The sequence below is a fragment of the Alligator mississippiensis genome, chromosome 12 (assembly GCF_030867095.1).
Source record: "Alligator mississippiensis isolate rAllMis1 chromosome 12, rAllMis1, whole genome shotgun sequence".
Lineage (NCBI taxonomy): Eukaryota > Metazoa > Chordata > Crocodylia > Alligatoridae > Alligator > Alligator mississippiensis.
This window is the reverse complement of record NC_081835.1, coordinates 32410270-32428135: the sequence shown is the minus strand read 5'-3', so window position 1 is coordinate 32428135 and position 17866 is coordinate 32410270. Positions and strand designations below refer to the sequence as shown.

The following is a 17866-nucleotide window of genomic DNA, read 5'->3' as shown; positions in this document are numbered from 1 at the left end:
ACCGGAGAGTCCTGAAGGAGCTGGCAGACATCATAGCACGGCCTATGACTAAGATATATGAGGACTCATGGTGCTTGGGAGAGGTACCAGAGGACTGGAAAAGAGCCAACGTGGTCCCAATCTTTAAGAAAGGAAGATCCAGGAAATTACAGGCCAGTTACAGGCCAATCAGTCTGACATCCATCCCCCTGGAAAGATCCTGCAGAAAATTATGAAAAGTTCCATCAGCAACAGGCTAACGGAAGGCAAGGTGGGCGGACCAAAACCTAAAAGTGCAGGGTGCTCCACCTTGGGAGGAAAAACCAGCATCATACTTATCAGCTCAGCAGTGCTATGCTTGCTAGCACCACAACCAAAAGAGACTTGGGGGTCTTGTTTGACCACAAAATGAATGAGCCACCAATGCGATGCTGTGGCTGGCAAAGTAAACCAAACTCTGGCATGCATCCACCAATGCATTTCAAGCAAAACCAGGGATGTCATCCTCCCACTCTACTTGGCCTTAGCGAGGCCACAGTTGGAGTACTGCATCCAGTTTTGGGCCCCGCACTTCAGGAGAGACGTGGATAAGCTTGAGAGAGTCTAAAGGACAGCCACTCACATGAACAAAGGCCAAGAGAGTAAGCCTCATGAGGAGAGGCTGAGGGACATGGGACTCTTCAGCCTAGAGAAGGCTCAGGGGGGACTTGGTGGCAACCTATAAGTATCTAAGGGGGGTGCACCAGGATCTGGGAGAACAGTTGTTCAACAGGGCTCCCCAAGGGATAACAAGGTCTAATGGCCACAAACTTCTGGAAGGCCGATTTAGACTAGACATAAGGAAAAACTTCTTTACAGTCCGAGCGTCCAGGGTCTGGAACAGATTCCGCCCCCAAAGATGGTGCAAGCTCCTACTCTGGACTCTTTCAAAAGGTGTTTGGATGCTTATCTTGCTGGGATCATTTGACTCCAGCAGACTTCCTGCCTATGGCAGGGGAGCTGGACTTGATGATCTTGTGAAGTCCCTTTGAGCCCCTAATGTCTACAAAATGTATGAAATCTATTTACAGGCTTGGCAGGATTCAATTTTTATCGGTAAATGTCACTAAACAGTGAGTTCACCTCACAATCACAGATTGACAAAAAATATTTGTATCGTTAATCATCAAAATTTATAGCAAAGGGACATAAGAAAACACGATGGCTGATGTACTGTAATGACAAGGGGAGCCATCCTACAGAACCGTGCTGACGGCAGTTTGGATAGCAACTCCCAGAAACCCTAGAGGACTGGAAACAAAACAAGAGAAGTGCTGAAGTAGACAAGAGTGCTATGTGTGAACGGAGCCAGGACTGATGACAGCTCTGCTGCTCAGAGTTTGATACTTTTGTTGCGGCAGGCAGTTAAACTGGACTATAACAACATTAAGACTGTCATTAATAAATTCTCAGAGGAAATTTAAATTGGAGATTAGAGGAACTACTTACAGAAAATGCTAGAGAACTAAAAACGTAACATTGAAAGATAACTAATTTGTTTCAGTTAAGTGACCTGCTATGCTAAAAATATAGATAAAGAAACAAGTAATTTTCAACTAATTTTTAATAATATATTTTAATTTTGATATGGCTATTTCATAACTTGATGTGGTCTTCTCTATATTATTTAGAATCCAAACTACACATGCATTTATACTCATGTACTCTACCACCACAACCTTTTTTGTTCACACATGTATGCTCCTTCCTAATTTTAATACATTTAAAATATGCACATGGCAGGTGGGGGGGGAGGGGAGGAGGAGGAGAGAGAGAAAGAGAGAGAGATCAGAAGTATAATCAGGACAGTAGAACCATAGGGAAAATGTGATAAGAAATTAAAATATTTTCTAAGCTGTCTGTTCTGTATCTAGACTGAACATACACATTTATGAAGCAAGGTGTTATTTATAGTGTCTAGTTTTGTTGAAAAGCCATTGTACTTTTTCCACAGGAGAATGAGATTTCTGATGAGACGACCATTCTTTCCTCTACCCGAGCTGCATGTGGATATAGTATTGTGGGGACCCTGTTGCTGCTCTATGACTCAGTGCCACTTAAGCCTTGATACAGGTTAGGGTTGCAGTGACTTGGAATATACACCGTTCAGGGCCCTCACATAAGCAGAGGATCAGGCACTGCAGAGCAGTAGTGCACAAAAGGCTCCAGTCCTCAAGCTCTTAGCATTCCCCACGCCCTGGGAGATGGAACTTTCTCTGCATAGACCAAATGCACTGTTGGCATTTGTAACATTAGACTTCTAGATTGAAATGTTATGAGCGTGGCCCAGTGCAGAAGCACAAGTCTGTAAGAATACATTTTCCAGTGTGTCCAGTGCTACTTTGCATTGTAAATTATGTTAGAAAAATATTTATAAAGAACACCACAAGAATTCACACTTTCCTTAAATAATTTGAGCACCGGTTGTGAAATCCAAGCATGCTAAAAGATTTAGGGCTCCTTCTGTCTGCCAGGATCACTTTGCAGCATGTAGTCAGCTTAGTGTGTAATACCAGCACTCAAAAAAATGTAGTTTTGGATTGCATTGGACTGAGCTAATGACAAATATGAATGTGTGACTTCATGGAAGCACAGCAGTTTCTATATTTAAAAGTACAATAACCTACTCTTATAATACAGTACTGAACATATTTATTACATGCACAAACTGTTATCCTCTGTTATTTCTTTAAGCATGAACACTGAAGTCTAAATGTATGGACTTTTGGGTTCAAAAAGTAACTGTAGTGAGTTAACCAGAACAATGGACATGAAATAAATTAAAACACACTGTAGAAAACAGATTAGGTCTATACAGAGATTGAGTTAAACTCTGTATACCTTATTCAAAATGAGTCATTACCTACTGTACAGTGTTAACACTGTATTAACAGTGAAGTTAACACTGTGTTAATACTGAAGACAGCAAAACTAATATAGTGAGCAAAACAGGCAGAATTTGACTCAAAGCTTTCAAATGTAAGGAAACCAATGATAAATAGTTATCATTTATCTATATCATTTATGTTATATAGGTGGCTCATCCTTTCTGTTGCACTACAATGCTTTTTATAACTACATATTAGAAAGGCAATATTTAGGTAATATGGGCACAATTTAGACCTCCATAGTCTTCTACATTTTGAAGTGCTGGGACTTCAAGGAGGTAAAACCAAATTCTTTCTGTTGATGAAAATTCAGTATTTCATTGGCTTAACCTTTTTGTTCCTACATTATTGTTATTTTTAACGGAAATAAGTCCCTACTCAGTAGCCAATATCTCTTTTTATCATAAGGAGCTGTTTTTGCTGTGAAAACAAACAGATTAACAGTTCCGCTCCATAGCTGGGATTTCAATGCCAGAATGTTGCATTTATTGACAAGACAGACAAAGCTGGATCAGATATGAGAAACTTGGAAAAGCACCCAGTTTTTTTCTAAATATCTGCATCAAATACACATTATGTTCAGGATACCAAAAATGAACACCAGAAGTTTTCATCTATCTGCATTAAAGCAAATATGTTTAATTCATGTAAATTTCTGTCTATATATTTACATACTGTTTTATATCTGTATAAGGCACTGATGATATTATGATTCCAACAGCAAAATCAGGCAAGAGATAGTTGGCCCTTAGCTGCCAGCATGAAAGGAATGATGTGCCACTCTAGTGTTCTCAATTTGAGACAAGTGGAGTAAAACAAATGAAGCATTAAGCTCCCTCCATATGATATACACCAGTGGTGCTCAACCTTTTTCCCCAGCAGGCCAGATAGGCAGCGCCCCATCTGTGTGTGGGCCAGATCCTGCTGGTGGTCCTGATCCGGCACCAGGGTAAGTGCAGTGGGCACCACCTGGCCAAATAGAGCAGGGTAGGAGTGTAACCCACCCCCAACATGGCCCACACCAAAATGGTGTGTAAGCCACCCACAAAATGGCCCTGGCCCCAACCCAGCCCTGCAGCAGGAGGAAGTATGACCCCCCCGTCCCCACACCTGGATAGGGTTTTACTATGACTGCCCTGGGTACCAGATTAGAACCACCACCAGATTGGCTCCACAGAGGAAAGGGGGCATGGCCTGCCTCCAGACCAGCCCTGTGCGTGGTGGGGGGGTGGGGGGAGCATGGTCTAGCCCCAAACTGGCCCTGTGAGGAGAGGGGGCTTGGCACAGTTCTGCAGGGAAAGGCAGTGTGGCTTGGCCCCATGGGGGAAGGGGCATGGTCTGACCCCACAACCAGCCTACAGGAGGGGGGACACAGTGAGCGGCCCAACTCTGATCTAGGTATTGAGAAGGGGGCATGGCCCACCTGTGACTGGCAGTGCAGGGCTTGTGGTTTGGGAATTTGTCAGGGGGAGGGTGACTGTATTAATGGCCACTGTTCCCCCACCATCAAGTTTCCCACCCCATGGGAAGCCTCATGGGTCAGATGCAATGTCTCTGTTGGCTGCATTTGGCCTGCAGGCTGAAGGTTGAGCACCCAATTTACATAGTGCATCAATATCTGCTCTGCTCCTCCTACAGAGACAGTCATTCAGGCACCTATACACATGCATGATGCCTGCTCCAACATTCTAATAGTTAACTGTTAGAATGTCGGAGCAGGTGTTGGGCACATGTATAGGTGCCCTAAATGACGATCGAACAGACTCGATTAATCGAGTCTGGATTTGATTTAAATCATTGGTCAGGAAGCCTTAATTTAATCACTGTCTTCTACAACAAGTGCATTTTTCTTGTTTTATCTCCTTTATTTATTTAACTTCTTGAAGTTTTGTACTTTTAGAAAAAGGTAAGGGTACACAAACTTGCAGAGAGACAAGAGGGCTGATGGGTAGATAATCTCCATATACTGCTGTTAACAAATAAGATGTTATCTATGGAGAGACAAATCCACAGATTGAGAATTGAAACTAAGCATCACAGAGATGCTTAATAGGATCTTCTAAACTGAGTACTGAGTCTCATTGGGTAGAGAAGGTTTCTTTAATCTTTACTAATCTATAGAGGAGCCTCTGGGAACCCCATAAGATTGGGCCCCTAATATAGTTCATGGCCTGTTGTGACCCATTTATAAAACCTTTCTAAAAGGTTACATGAATATATTGCCTCAAATAGTATATAATTAGAAGTTATAATCCCTATTCCATGATGATATCTTTGAGCCTTAACCTATCTTAAAACTATGTTTATATACATTTATCTTTTTAAAGCATCTTAATAAAAAATAACAAATGCAATTAAATAAAAAAAATCTGATTTAAATAAAAAAAATCCATTTTTTTTTTCAATTGTTGATTTTTATCCACCCTGAGTCTGCTGGACCATTCTAAATAAAACATTCCAACAGGTTCAGCGTCACGTGTATTCAGCATCCCTGCTTTTCAAAACAGCAGAGAGGGCACTTTAACTAAAACATATCAAACAAGCTTTAGTTAAAGTGTCCACCATTGCAATTTTGAAGTGCAGAATCCTGAATACATGAGATTCTGTTGGCATTTTAACTAGAGTGGCTCCGTAGAACCACTCTAAGTAAAACACCTCTCCCCCACCAGCGAGCGCATGTAAAGACACCTTCAGTGGCTTGGTAAGCTCAGCTGGTAGCTAGCGCCTTAGACGCTTAACCTAAGGACCCAAAGGGTCAAGTCTGTTCCAGTGGGGTATTCTGCAACATAACGAACGTAGAAGCACTATCAGAGACTGAATCATTTTGAGTGCTGGGAGCTGCAGTGGGACAGGAGCAGTGTGTGGACAATTCTGGACATGCTCTGTTCCGCCTCTCTACACTCTGCCACTATTAAGACACGGCTCTGTTCAGTTTTCCAGGCTCAGCCTGTTCATAATGGTGAAGTCATGCCTAGGAGACACTGATCTTGCATAAACAAAGTGTTCCTGCTGCAGCAGTCTTCTCCTAAAATAAAAGCAGCATTCAAACAATTTAAATAAAAATTCATCAAGTGAAAGAAAACCAATATATTTAATGATTACAGAATAATCAGTTAATAATGGTGGGTGCGAGGGAGGATATGACAGCATGGAGATTGGTCTAGTTTCCACCTGGTCATATGTTCTCCCTCTGAAGTATCCACTATTGCTGCTCAGAGAGTGATGTATTCGCACAGTGGACCTTGGAAACTGAACAGGACGGACCAATGGTTTCCAGCCCATGGGGCTCCCCACGGGTCAGGATATTTGCTGCAGGAGAGTGACAGCAATTAATACAGCCACCCTCCCCTGCTGCCAGATCCCAAACCCCAAGACCAGCACAATAGGCTGTGACCCACCCCCTGCAGCTGGATCAGGGCCAGGTCATGACCCTACCCTCCTATGGCTGGATCAGGATTAGGCCACGGCTCCTCCCCACCCATGTGGCTGGGTCAAATCCCCTTCAGCCACCCACAGGGCCACGTTTGGGCTACCTCAATCTCCCTTTCCCCCTGCGGGGCCAGGCTGACTCCCCCACCCCCCACCTGTATGGGGTCCCACTAAGACTGCCCTAGGTACCAGATTAGGACCACCAGCCTGATCTGGCCCATGGACTGACTGGACACTGCCCATCCAGCCTACTGGCTAAAAAGATTTGAGCATCATTGATCTCAAATACATGTCAGTTTTTAGGGACAAGGAGATAGTACATAGCTGTGAAATAGTGAAAAACTGGCTCCCTGGCTCCAGAGTGAACTTGCCTGTGGCAAAGGATTTGTTAGGGGAATATGGTAGTTGAGAGCAGCACCATGGTGCTCTGATCTGACTCTCATCCATTTTTTTTGGCTGGGGGGTGAGGGAGGGAGAAAAAAAAAGGGAGACATGCCTTGGTACCTTCTGTGGGCCCACAAAACTTCTTCCACTGTGAGAGTGATCACCTCTGGGCAAAGACAGCTTTTAGCCACTGAATTTAAAAACTTGTGTCACATAATTCACATGAAAATATATCCAGCACTGACAAATATGAGAAACATTAATTTTACAGAGGAAACTTGCCATCTTTGTTTGAACCCAGCACAGAATTTTGCAGTACCACATGGACTAGTAAAACGAGTGCACCACTTGTGTTAGAATATACCAATATTTCAGTACCACTGGTATTAACAATAAGTTGTTAGACTTAAACCAATGTGGAAAAACCTGGAAATACCTTTGTATTTAATAAAAAATAAATCTAAATTAATAATAAAACCTGTCCTAATATTTCAATATACATTATGCAAAAACCTCCTCATTATCATCTCATCTAAAAATGTATGAGCACATGTGTGCATGTGTATATTGATATAGATAGCTATTTATCTCAATGGTGCATTTGTACAAAACAAAGTATTTACCAGAACAGGGGGGAAAATAGGGGTTGATTATTGTTCTCATTACTGAAAGTTATTTGGAAGTCTAGAAAGAATATATAAATTCTATTTGTAAAAGCAGCAGAAGTATCTCAAACTGAAAATAGTTCTATGATTGCTCAAAATTGGTATCTGTAGTAAGAGGAGGAAAGCTATTATGCTAGTAACTTCTTTGAAAACACCATTCAGTGTAAAGACTTAATGTACAGTTTGTATATGTTTCCTTTGATTATAGGTTTTAAAAGTCCCACATAATTGGGTTTTGGAAAATTGCTGCAGTCTTGTTTAAATACTTTATCCTTTGGTCAAAGGGGCCTTTGAAATTACTCTGTCTGAAGACAATTATATTTCACTAAAATGCAGTCGTTTTTTTATATCTAGGATTTTTTAAAACTAGTAGGGAGAAGTATCTTCATATATCTTACACAACTAGAAAATTGTTTAAATACATGCTCTTTGAATTATACTAACTGACCAAACACAAACAGTTCCTCACTGTCCTCTAGTCCTTCCAAGCCTTAAACTTCACTGTGGGCAACTATGAGTGTGTCATCACTAAGAGATCAACTCCAGTTGGCCTCATGAGTGTAAATGGCAGGAAAAGAAATGGTTATCACACCAGTAAAAGATGCAACCTTCTCCCCTTTCCCCAATATACCTACTGGTAGGTTAATCTAAGCAAAACTACAAATTGCTCAAATCTTACATTTCCCCAGTGCTTAAAACAGACATTGTTTTCCATGCTTATGCCCAGTGAATCATAAGTTATAACCAAGGTTCCACTACTTACCAGGCATCATGTGCTTAGATGGATGTCAGACCAAAACCACATACATCCTTACTGTTAGATGAAAGTCTGCTTTAGTTGGGTTCTAAATAATAAGATTGTTAATTGAAAACAAAATTTCAGTCCTCTGCATGAATCAGTTCAAGGGTGCTATAGCACATTGTTCTGACCAGTTCTTGTTTTGTACAGCCTTTAAATGCTGCTGCTCTGTTTATTGGCACAGAGTGGTAGTAATTCACACCCCTCCTAGAGGAACAAACTGACTGCCAACTGTTTAAGGAAAGGGGAAAAAAAGAGGCCCTGTAGAGGGGGGACAGTTTTACTTATGCTCACTACTAACATGCCATTTCTTAAGAAATAGATCCCAGAAGTATTACTTTATTCCACATTAAGGAAAACTGCAAATGTCCAGCACTCCTTAGCTGAAATAGCCTTTACTTAATATGGCTATGAATGTATGGTTCAGATGCAGAAAGAAAATATATCCACTTCAGAGTACTTAACTAGTGTCCAGAATGTTTTTCCTCATACAAACATCACACATTCAACTGATGACAGTTTAATATTTGCAGCTTGACATGATTTGAGCATTATTTTGAAGGTTTGACATGCAGCTTCAGCATCCCTTCATGAGATTCAGATTCCTGATGCACAAAGATTGCCATCAGCATCTACTGATAATTGCACACTACCAGCACAGAACACAGTATCTGTAACTGTAGTGATGGTGAACATTAATAGATTCTACAGTGCTTGCTCAAAAACGTTTGAGGTTTGAAAAAAGACAACAGCTTTTGTTAAAGGAATTCTTCTCAACTAACATAAAATGTGTGGTGGGCTCGCTGCTTTTGCCCGGCAAGCTAGGCTAGGAGGACACTTCAGATTGGTGGAACATCTCCACCAATCAGGTAACAGCTGGGAGGGGCCATTTCAACATACTGTAATGGCCATTTCAACATACTGAGAAAAATGCATAACAGTGTTACTTACTAATTTAGAGTTTTTAAGGAAACCTTTATTTAAAAGACAAACTTACATAGCTGCATTTAAAAGTGCCAACCAGATTATCAGAAGTAATCACTAATCAACCTCAAAAGTATGAAACCAAGTTTTAAAAAAGCTAATAAAACCTTTTCCATGTCTGGGTATGAAAATACTGCCAGGCCAACTATGAATGGCCAGTATCACTATTTATATTCCCTTTCCTTCATCATGTTGCAGAAGCTCCCCTGCCAATCCTATTTGCCCTGTTATTTTGAGCAGCCACTCCATTTCACAGCTTAGTAGTATTCCACCCTGAAAAGCCTCAAGAGTAGGCAACTTTAAAACAGACTAAGAATATCAACATTATTGCTGCAAGATTACTCTTTCATACGTAGAAACTAAAAATTAAATTTGGTTCTCTCAGAAGAGCATAGATTGCCTTGTTTTATTTTGCTATTCAGTGTTATTACTGAATTAATTAATTCATTATTAATGAATTTCTCCTTTTGAGCAATTCTGATCTAGCCCATACTCAAATATCCTCTTTGTTGACCATAGGTGGAACTTGTGCTATATCTACCCTCTTTTCTAGGGTGGCAGTAGTACTAAGAAATCTAACGACTGCCATCTGCTCTTGTTTATTAATGTCCTTGACATAGTCAAGTATGACAGATTCATGTGTGCCAAAACCTTATCAGTCATATACCTAAAATATGAATAATTTCAGTTAAAATATTCTTGCCCAAGTAATACTCCTTTGGAATAATTTGAGATGATCTTGTACCACAGAGTCCACATTTGCTAAATTTCACAAACAAAAAAAACCAAACAAACCAAAAACCAAACCTCTCAATATGGGATGAACAGACCTTGTTCACTGAATGACTTTGAGGAATGTTTTCTATTCCATGCAGTCTGATCAAATTGTAAATCCTTTCTAAAAGAGCTTGCCAATTCATTTGGCACTGTTTTTCTTTATCAATCATAAGATCTTGCTCCAGTCTAATTTCTAAGTCTCTCTGCATATGATAGTTGTTCATATGACCTGATGATTAGTCGTGTTTTCCTAGTTTACTCAATATGTTTTTTGAGTGAGTCCTGAACATTATTCCTGGCTAAAGAAAGCTCTCCAGACTGATCAGAACTAAAACTCTTTCATTACAGGTTATTTTCAGAAGTAGGAACACAAGCATGTTTGATTGTGTGAACATTCATTACTAGAAGGTTCCACTGCATCAGTGGAAGAATGTTTTAAGTTCATACATTTAGGGCAGAAACCATTAAGCGCCCCCCACCCCAACCCAAAACATGTTCCTACACACCCATATTCTTATATTTATTCTTATCTCAAGTTTTAAGTCACCAGTTTTTGATTTATCCTTCCTTTTCAAGAATTTGTGCATGCTTAAAGGTCAGATTTCTAAAATGAACTAGATGTTCAAGCTCAGAGAAATCCAACTGCCTCACAGCCCCAGAAAGCCAGAGTTCTGGTCTGAAGAACAGCGACTTAATTTTTTGACTGGACAGGCTTCTACCCAGCACTAAAAATCCCTAGGTTTCTTTACTGGGTTCCTTCAACTATCAGCTGTAAGCAGGATAATTGATTTCAGATATCTCACAAGTGCTTGACTTGCTTTCACAATGTTGTTTACACTGCTGGTCTCCCTTTCCCTTTTTTTTTTTTTTTGAGATATTCAGCTACAGTTGGCCACAACAATTTATACCCTTACTGAGGACTACTAGCCAACTATGCATATATAGAAGTACAAAACAAGCTATGTATTTCTAAACAAAGTAAAAATTGACTCATCCAAACAGAAATTGTGTGTTGTCTGACAGCAAGTTTTGCAACACTGCCAATTTTAACAGAAAATAACTCTTGACGGCAAATGTTAATGCTTGTAAATTTGCTTTGTTGTTCCTAACTTCTCCCTACCTAGTAGGTGGGTGCCTACTTCACCTACCTTTAAAGTCAACCCGGAAAAGAACTGACCACTGATCTTCTGCAATCATTTTCCTGTAGCACTGTTGAGCAGCTCTGCTCCCTCCTGCATTTTTTGGCATGCATTTCTACTGGTGCACTCTTCTACAGGCACAGCTTGTGACCCAACTAGCTGTGAAGAACTTGAGCAAGGTACTGTAGCTGGCAAATCTTCCAGTTTTCTCCCATTCAATAGTGCTTATAAGGAAAGAGGCAGGTGGCTAGTTTTATTTGCAGTGTCACACTGAAAACAACAGTCAATAAAGGCATCCAGGATTTTTAACTTCCATCCAGAAGCTTGTCCAGTAACTAAACCTCAGGTCTTTCAGAACAGCTTTGGTTTTCTGAAAGTCACAGGCCATCAGAGTTCTCACAGCTTGAATGCTAAATTCAATTTTATAATCTGATCATGAAATATGCACAAGTTATAGAAGAGGAAGCTGGTGGGTAGATGTATGGGTTTTTTAATAGTTTCAATCTTAAGAACATGCACTTAGGACATGCTTCCACTTTTGATGGTACTGGGTGTCTATAGACATTTCACAGAACAGTATACTTCTATACACAGTAAGAAAATACAGAAAAGGAGGTAATCCTATTACTTGTACATATGTTCTCATATTAGACTGTAATGCAGGGGCTACTTCAGGGTATAGTAAAATCCGGGATTTTACTAACTGGCACACTGTAGTAATTGAAATTTCCGGCCGGCTGGCTGGACTGGGGGGGGGGGGGGGGAAGGAGAGGGGAGGAGGGAAAGCTTGCTCGTGGCCACCGCCGCTGCCACTCACCATGCTGCGTTGCCGCCTCTCCGCATGTGGCCGCCACCACCCCACCCGCCACTCTGCATGCCGCCAGAAACCCTGTGCCCTCAAGTAACCAGAATTTTTACATTACCGACACCCCCCATTCCCCACTCATGCCGGATATCAGGGATTTTACTGTATCTTTATTCATTGAAACAAACAGCTCATTAGCTGTTCACAGTTATAATCCCGGATTGCAGATTTGCATGTATGCTACGTCCTCTAAGAAAACAGTTTCATAACAAAAACAAGAAAGGCAAATAATTTATCAAATGCAATAAAAACAGCTGGGATTATAGCAACTACAAAAACACGCGTCTCAGACAATGGGCAAGGAGCACAGATATACAAAGGAGACTATATTTTAGTGCTTATCACTCCCACAATGTACCGCACAAAGCACTTGACTGCGGGTTTCCACCACACAGATCGCATACGAGTGAATTTACCTCGCATATAACTAACTTTTGGTATAAAAACGGTCATCGCGTAAGAGCAAATTCGCACATACAGAACCCACATAAAGCGAAGGAAACCTGATTCTAATAAATTTAGCTCACTTTCTGATCTTTCCTAGACAGTGTCATGACACTCACTCTCTAGTACAGTGGTACCCAACTTTCACTGGCCCATAGGCACCAGCATAGAGCAAGTAGCATGCAGAGACCATGATCATACTTTACGCCAAGGGTCAGCAACCCCCAGCACGCGTGCTGAGCATGGCACGCAAGGCCATTTTTCTTGGCACACCACTGCCAGCCCAGGCTCTAAGCAGCTGCTGCAAACCCTGTTACAAGCAGACTGGGCTCCATGGGCCGGCTGCAGCCGGGAGGCTGCAAACAGCTGCTCTGGGCTCTGGCATGTCAGCACTCTGGTACCTTTCAAGGTAGACACTGGTTTGTTTGGCACTCCGGCCACAAAACATTGCCTACCCCTGCTTTATGCTCTCTGTCAACTTGTACTGTAGAGGTGGAGGCCTACTTTTAAATTAATTTCCTGTAGCCACAAGTAACATTTGAGGGTCTTGCAGGCAGCTGGTTGCAGATCACAGTTGGAGATCACTGTTCTAGGATTTACATGCATACATGAAAAACTGCACCAAAACTCAATTTCAGGTACAATTTCAAGTACCTGTAGCCTTAAAGTTTAGTCAGATTACCTCAGGATGGAAGCTAAAGCTTGACCACAACTTTCATCTCTCTGAACAGGAGCTTTCAAGAAGCAATAGCAATTAATGATCAGATCTTATACCAGTCTCTGGTCAAGTAAAAGGAAAAGGGGAACTTCCTGATCATGTGTCCAGGAACTCTGCACTTCTGGTTTCCCTGGTCTAATGTGATAGGGAACAGTCTGCAAGAAGGGCCACCTATATTACAAAGAAAAGGGGGAACTTGAGTTTGACCCCTGTCCACAGCTTTAAATTGCTGTTCCAAGGAAAGTAACCTCTCTAGTTTTGCTCTATATTTTGCTCTAGTTTGCTATATATTTATAAAGCAAACAAGTAAAAAAAAAAAACAACACTTTTTGCAAATTGGAAAGGCCCAAAATTGCAAACCAGGACTTCAACTTTTAAAGTAATCAGAAATAAATAAGACAAGGATCTGACATGAAAGTATGCTGTATCTTTAAAGATGACATGCTAACTGCATTATCTTGAATATTATAGGAGACTTATTTTTAAAAGATAGTTAATAATAAGTATATTCAAACAGAATTTCTCCCTTTGAAAACCAATATAAATCACCAGAGACATTAAATTCAGTCATGTGTTAACTGGAGGAGACTGGACACTCGGAGATGGTTTCCATTTTTGGGTCAGAGGCAAACTATATTAACAGTCACCATTATATATAGATGCCAAAGGCTTCTGAATAGATGCTTTTAGGAGTTGATTAATTTTGTCTAAGAGGGTAAAATTAGAGGCAGGGCACTAGCTGGTAAAATGGTTGTCGCCCAGTGACAGCTTCTTGAACACAAGCCAAACTATTGCATGACAGAATGTCATCTCTAAAGTCAAGTCACTTCCCCTTTATGCCTCAGCCACCTCATGTATGAAATGAGAGTAATACCTCCCCTCCAAGGTACATGATGAGTTTTTAAACAACATTCATGTTTAAGGAACTGAATCACTAGCAAGGCGATTCCCCGCAAATCCTAGTCTCTCCCATATTTCCTGGAGCATCAAGGCTACAACATCAGGCCAGCATGATTAAAAGAAAATGACAAAATGGTCACAATACTCAAACAGATGTAGCCACACTGGCCTTGGACTGACAGTCTTGTATTTAGCACTCTTCTGGCTTAGTAGCAAAGGATGTCTCAGCTTCACAACACTTGTCTCATTATGGAAATGTTTTCTTTAAGATGGTTGGTCAGATAAAGCAAAACCAGTATTTCTTTAAAATGAAAATGTTATGTTAATTGCTTGCTTTTAATGCACATGAATAGTTAATTTATATGAATGCTAAAAAACAGTTTTGACTGGAAATTTGCAAGAGTACAATTCAGGAAGCTGCATTCCTTATCAATGCTGATAGTAAACCAAACAAGAAATGAGCCGTGCACATAAAGTTCCCACATAAGCTACAGACACAGTTTCTGTAGACAATGACTTCAAGGATTGGATTTTGGCAGGACATGCGAGTCAACCTCAATTCATCCATAATATTTGATGGTATTTTTATTAACAGTAATTCTATATCCATACCACATGAAAGAGCAAATTAAGTAATAATTAGCACATTCTTTTCTTGTCCTGAGATATTTGCAAGATAGTTAAACGAAAGTCTTTTTCATGGGTCACAGAATTTATCATATACTCTCTATTTTTTTATTTTTATTTTTTAATTATAGGTACTCTGCACTCCAGTCCCAAGCCAATACAATGAAATAGGCAAGTGAACTCCAATTCCTCCACATATCGGCATGTATAATAAGCAAACAAATGAAGTAAGCAGGCAGGCATGTAAAATTTTTGTACATACAATCATTTCTACTCAATTTTTTAAACTACATTATATATGAATGAGAAGTCTGACAGAGGCATCTCAGTCACAGAGCTTATTTAAAGCTTGGTAGTTACAGAGATAATATAAAGGATTTTTTAATTCCTATCAAATAGCATTGATAGCATCTCTCTAATTTATTATAAATTGAGGCAGCTACAAAGAACAGAGGATTCAAGCAAAATTTCCACTGAGGGAAGTGGTCAAATAACTGAGGTCAGAACCTTCAGACTTCAATTGCAGCAAAGTCCTTTTATTTCCCTTGTAATTTTCTTTAAGGATAAAAACTAAACTTAAACATACCCACCCCCTTTGGAGGAAATCCTGCCAGAAGAATAGCTCAAAGGAAAAGCACACAGCACTCCTAACTCAGCAATTGCTTTCAAATAAATATGCAAACAGGTCTGTGGATGGTCACATGATAAACGCTGGTAGCCCTTAATGTGTCAGACTTCACCTGAAACTGTTACTTAAATTAATTAAGGGAAAAATAGCCTCAGAGTATATTAATCCTTACAGTGCAAACTGGACTAATTATCAACAGTTGAAAGCTGCAGTTACTGTTGTGGCCTCTCTGTAAAACAAACTCCAGTGTTAGGAACATGGATCTGATGTACAGTTAAGAAGGAAGTCACTTCTGCCCCTCCGGAGCAACTCATCGACTCTGGACCTCTGCACAGCACTTGCTGCCTCACTGTTTAAATTAACTGCAGCTGAAAATATGGGGTTGCCATCTGGTTTGAAAAAGCAAGGTTCAGGGAATAAAATGAAAGGGTTTTTTGGTACTAACCTCACTTTAATCATTGCCAAAGACCATGAAGACAGCCCAGCGTCCTCCCACAAGAAAGCCTTGGGCCTCACAAACTTGGCAAGCAGTCTCCTGCACAAAACACTGGGCAGGCACAAGCCTTGTCAAAATAAGAGTCCTTTGAAAAACCATGTTGCAAGAACATAGGTCTGCCCACGGGATGAAAATAAAGCTTTCCCTGCACAGTTTGTGAAGAAAGTTTAACACACTCCTAGAGGATTTATTTGTAATTATGATCTTGCAGATTTAAATGCATTGGTATACATGTATTTCATAGGAAAACTATTTTTTTTTTTTTTTTTTACTAGGCAGTAGGTTTTGTTTAAACATATTTAACTTCTGCATCTCTTTTCATTTTTTATTTTTATTTTAAAGTCATACAAAGGATAGGAAGCTCTCTAGTGAAGTTCACTGTAGGAATCCTCCTGGCTTCTGAAGAAACAAAGTAGCAGACTTCACAGCATTATTATACAGGGAGCCAGCTCTCAAGTTTCTAAAGGGTGGCCAGAAAAGACACGCAAAAATCTATCTGTCTGTCTGTCTACGCTTTCCTCTCAAAGTTAATGTTCTTTGAAAATATCAAAAAGAAGATTACCAGTGCTAGAAGTAGTACATTAAATGACGTGTTTATTGATTTTTCCATGTTAATTTTTGAGTAACTGGTTTCAAAGCAGGTACCAAAAGTGAGGAAGAAAAGTGTTTCTTTCTGGAGAAGGTTGAAAGTGCTTTTCTGAGTAGGAAAGCTAGCCCGTCTTAAAAAGAGCCAAAGTAACATCTTTCACCCTTTAGCACTAAAAAATAACACCATTTATTGGGAGTCAGCACTCAGCAATTTTGCATGAATGAGTTAAAGCAAGTTAGCATGTTTTTGCAGATTACAGTATGAGAAAAAATGAAAGGAGATTGTCCAGTCCTGCATTTTTAGTTTGGGGAGAAAAATTTACTTATTCAGCCAGAAGTTAGTGTAAGGCTTTATTCCAAATTCTGCCTTTACAGAATCACTGTCTATAGCAACTGTGTCCATAACATTCCAATTCTCAAGAGTGCAACTTTCTAGTAAATGGTACATCTGTCAAACTGAAAGAAACATCTGGAATAAAGGTTAAAAGAATTGAAGTGGGTTTAAAACTTTTGTTTCCATATATTGAAACCGTATGCTTTTAAATGAGTTTATTTCCTTGCCTCTTGCTTGGATCTGGTTGGTATCTGCCATGCTAAATTTCACTCCACTGTAAATATACACAAAAACCTGTTCAATGTAAAACGATCCATTTTGTGAAAAGGAATAAGTCTTCTGAATAAGACGGCCTAATGCAAGAGCTCTGTTCCTAGGTGCTTTAGATTTCCATGTGACCTAGAGCAAGTCACTTCAGGCAGAACTCTGTTTCACCTAGTGGATGCTCAAAAGGCAGCCTGTAACCAACTCCTGAATTAACTGACTAAAGCATACAACTGATTCTGTTATCCCCTTTGCACATAAAAGTACAACCATTAGAGGAATAGGATTGCCTTCCAGGGATGTTCAAACATCACCCTATTTGTGTGCCCAGAAGGGCTATGCATAGATGTCACATTTGTCCCAGGAGAAACCATTTTCTCCCAGGACAAAGTGCTAGTTCAGATATCCATGCCTGTTGTCTCAGGACAAACCCTAAAAAAGATTAACAGGCTAGCAAGTGCCAGTAGTTTGCCTGGAGATGTCACAAAATGCATCTGAATGGTTGTCCCAGGATTGCATCATTGAATCAATGGCAGAAAACACCAATGCATTCAGCTGTTCACTAAACCCTGACTGAAATGTGTGTATACCTCAATTGCAGGTCTTTTCTACTCTGGGACAATCACAGGCACAATAGGTTATGTGATAAATGCAATGTCTATTCCTAGTCAAGGTGTAACAGAACTGTCTACATGTTAGGCAACTCAAGAGTTGATTGAAAGCTGCAGTATGATGCCTGCATTCATATAACTGTACAGTATGAATACTACTTCCCTACTTTACAAGGCTGCTGTAAAACTTAAGGCTCAAATGTCTATAGAATTTGTATTCCTCTAATGGGAGCACAACAGGAATGGAAAGTATTAAATAGCACACTTCTGGAGCTGGTTAGCAAAACCATTCTGCTTAAAAGTACAGC

At 40.2% G+C, this 17866-nt stretch overlaps 1 protein-coding gene across 5 annotated transcripts in view; it reads right to left on the bottom strand.

Moving 5' to 3' along the window:
* The window catches only part of VGLL4 (vestigial like family member 4), a 166354-nt gene that overhangs the window by 12207 nt on the left and 136281 nt on the right, over positions 1-17866 (bottom strand). Inside the window, exon 1 of one of the 5 annotated variants that reach the window (XM_006275502.4) lies at positions 15711-15811. The exons of the other annotated variants lie outside the window; for them this stretch is intronic. Within the exon in view, the coding sequence (XP_006275564.1) occupies positions 15711-15724 (14 nt within the window). The 5' untranslated portion in view covers positions 15725-15811. Of the gene's footprint in view, positions 1-15710; positions 15812-17866 lie in introns of those variants that run through there. 5 annotated transcript variants of the gene reach the window in all.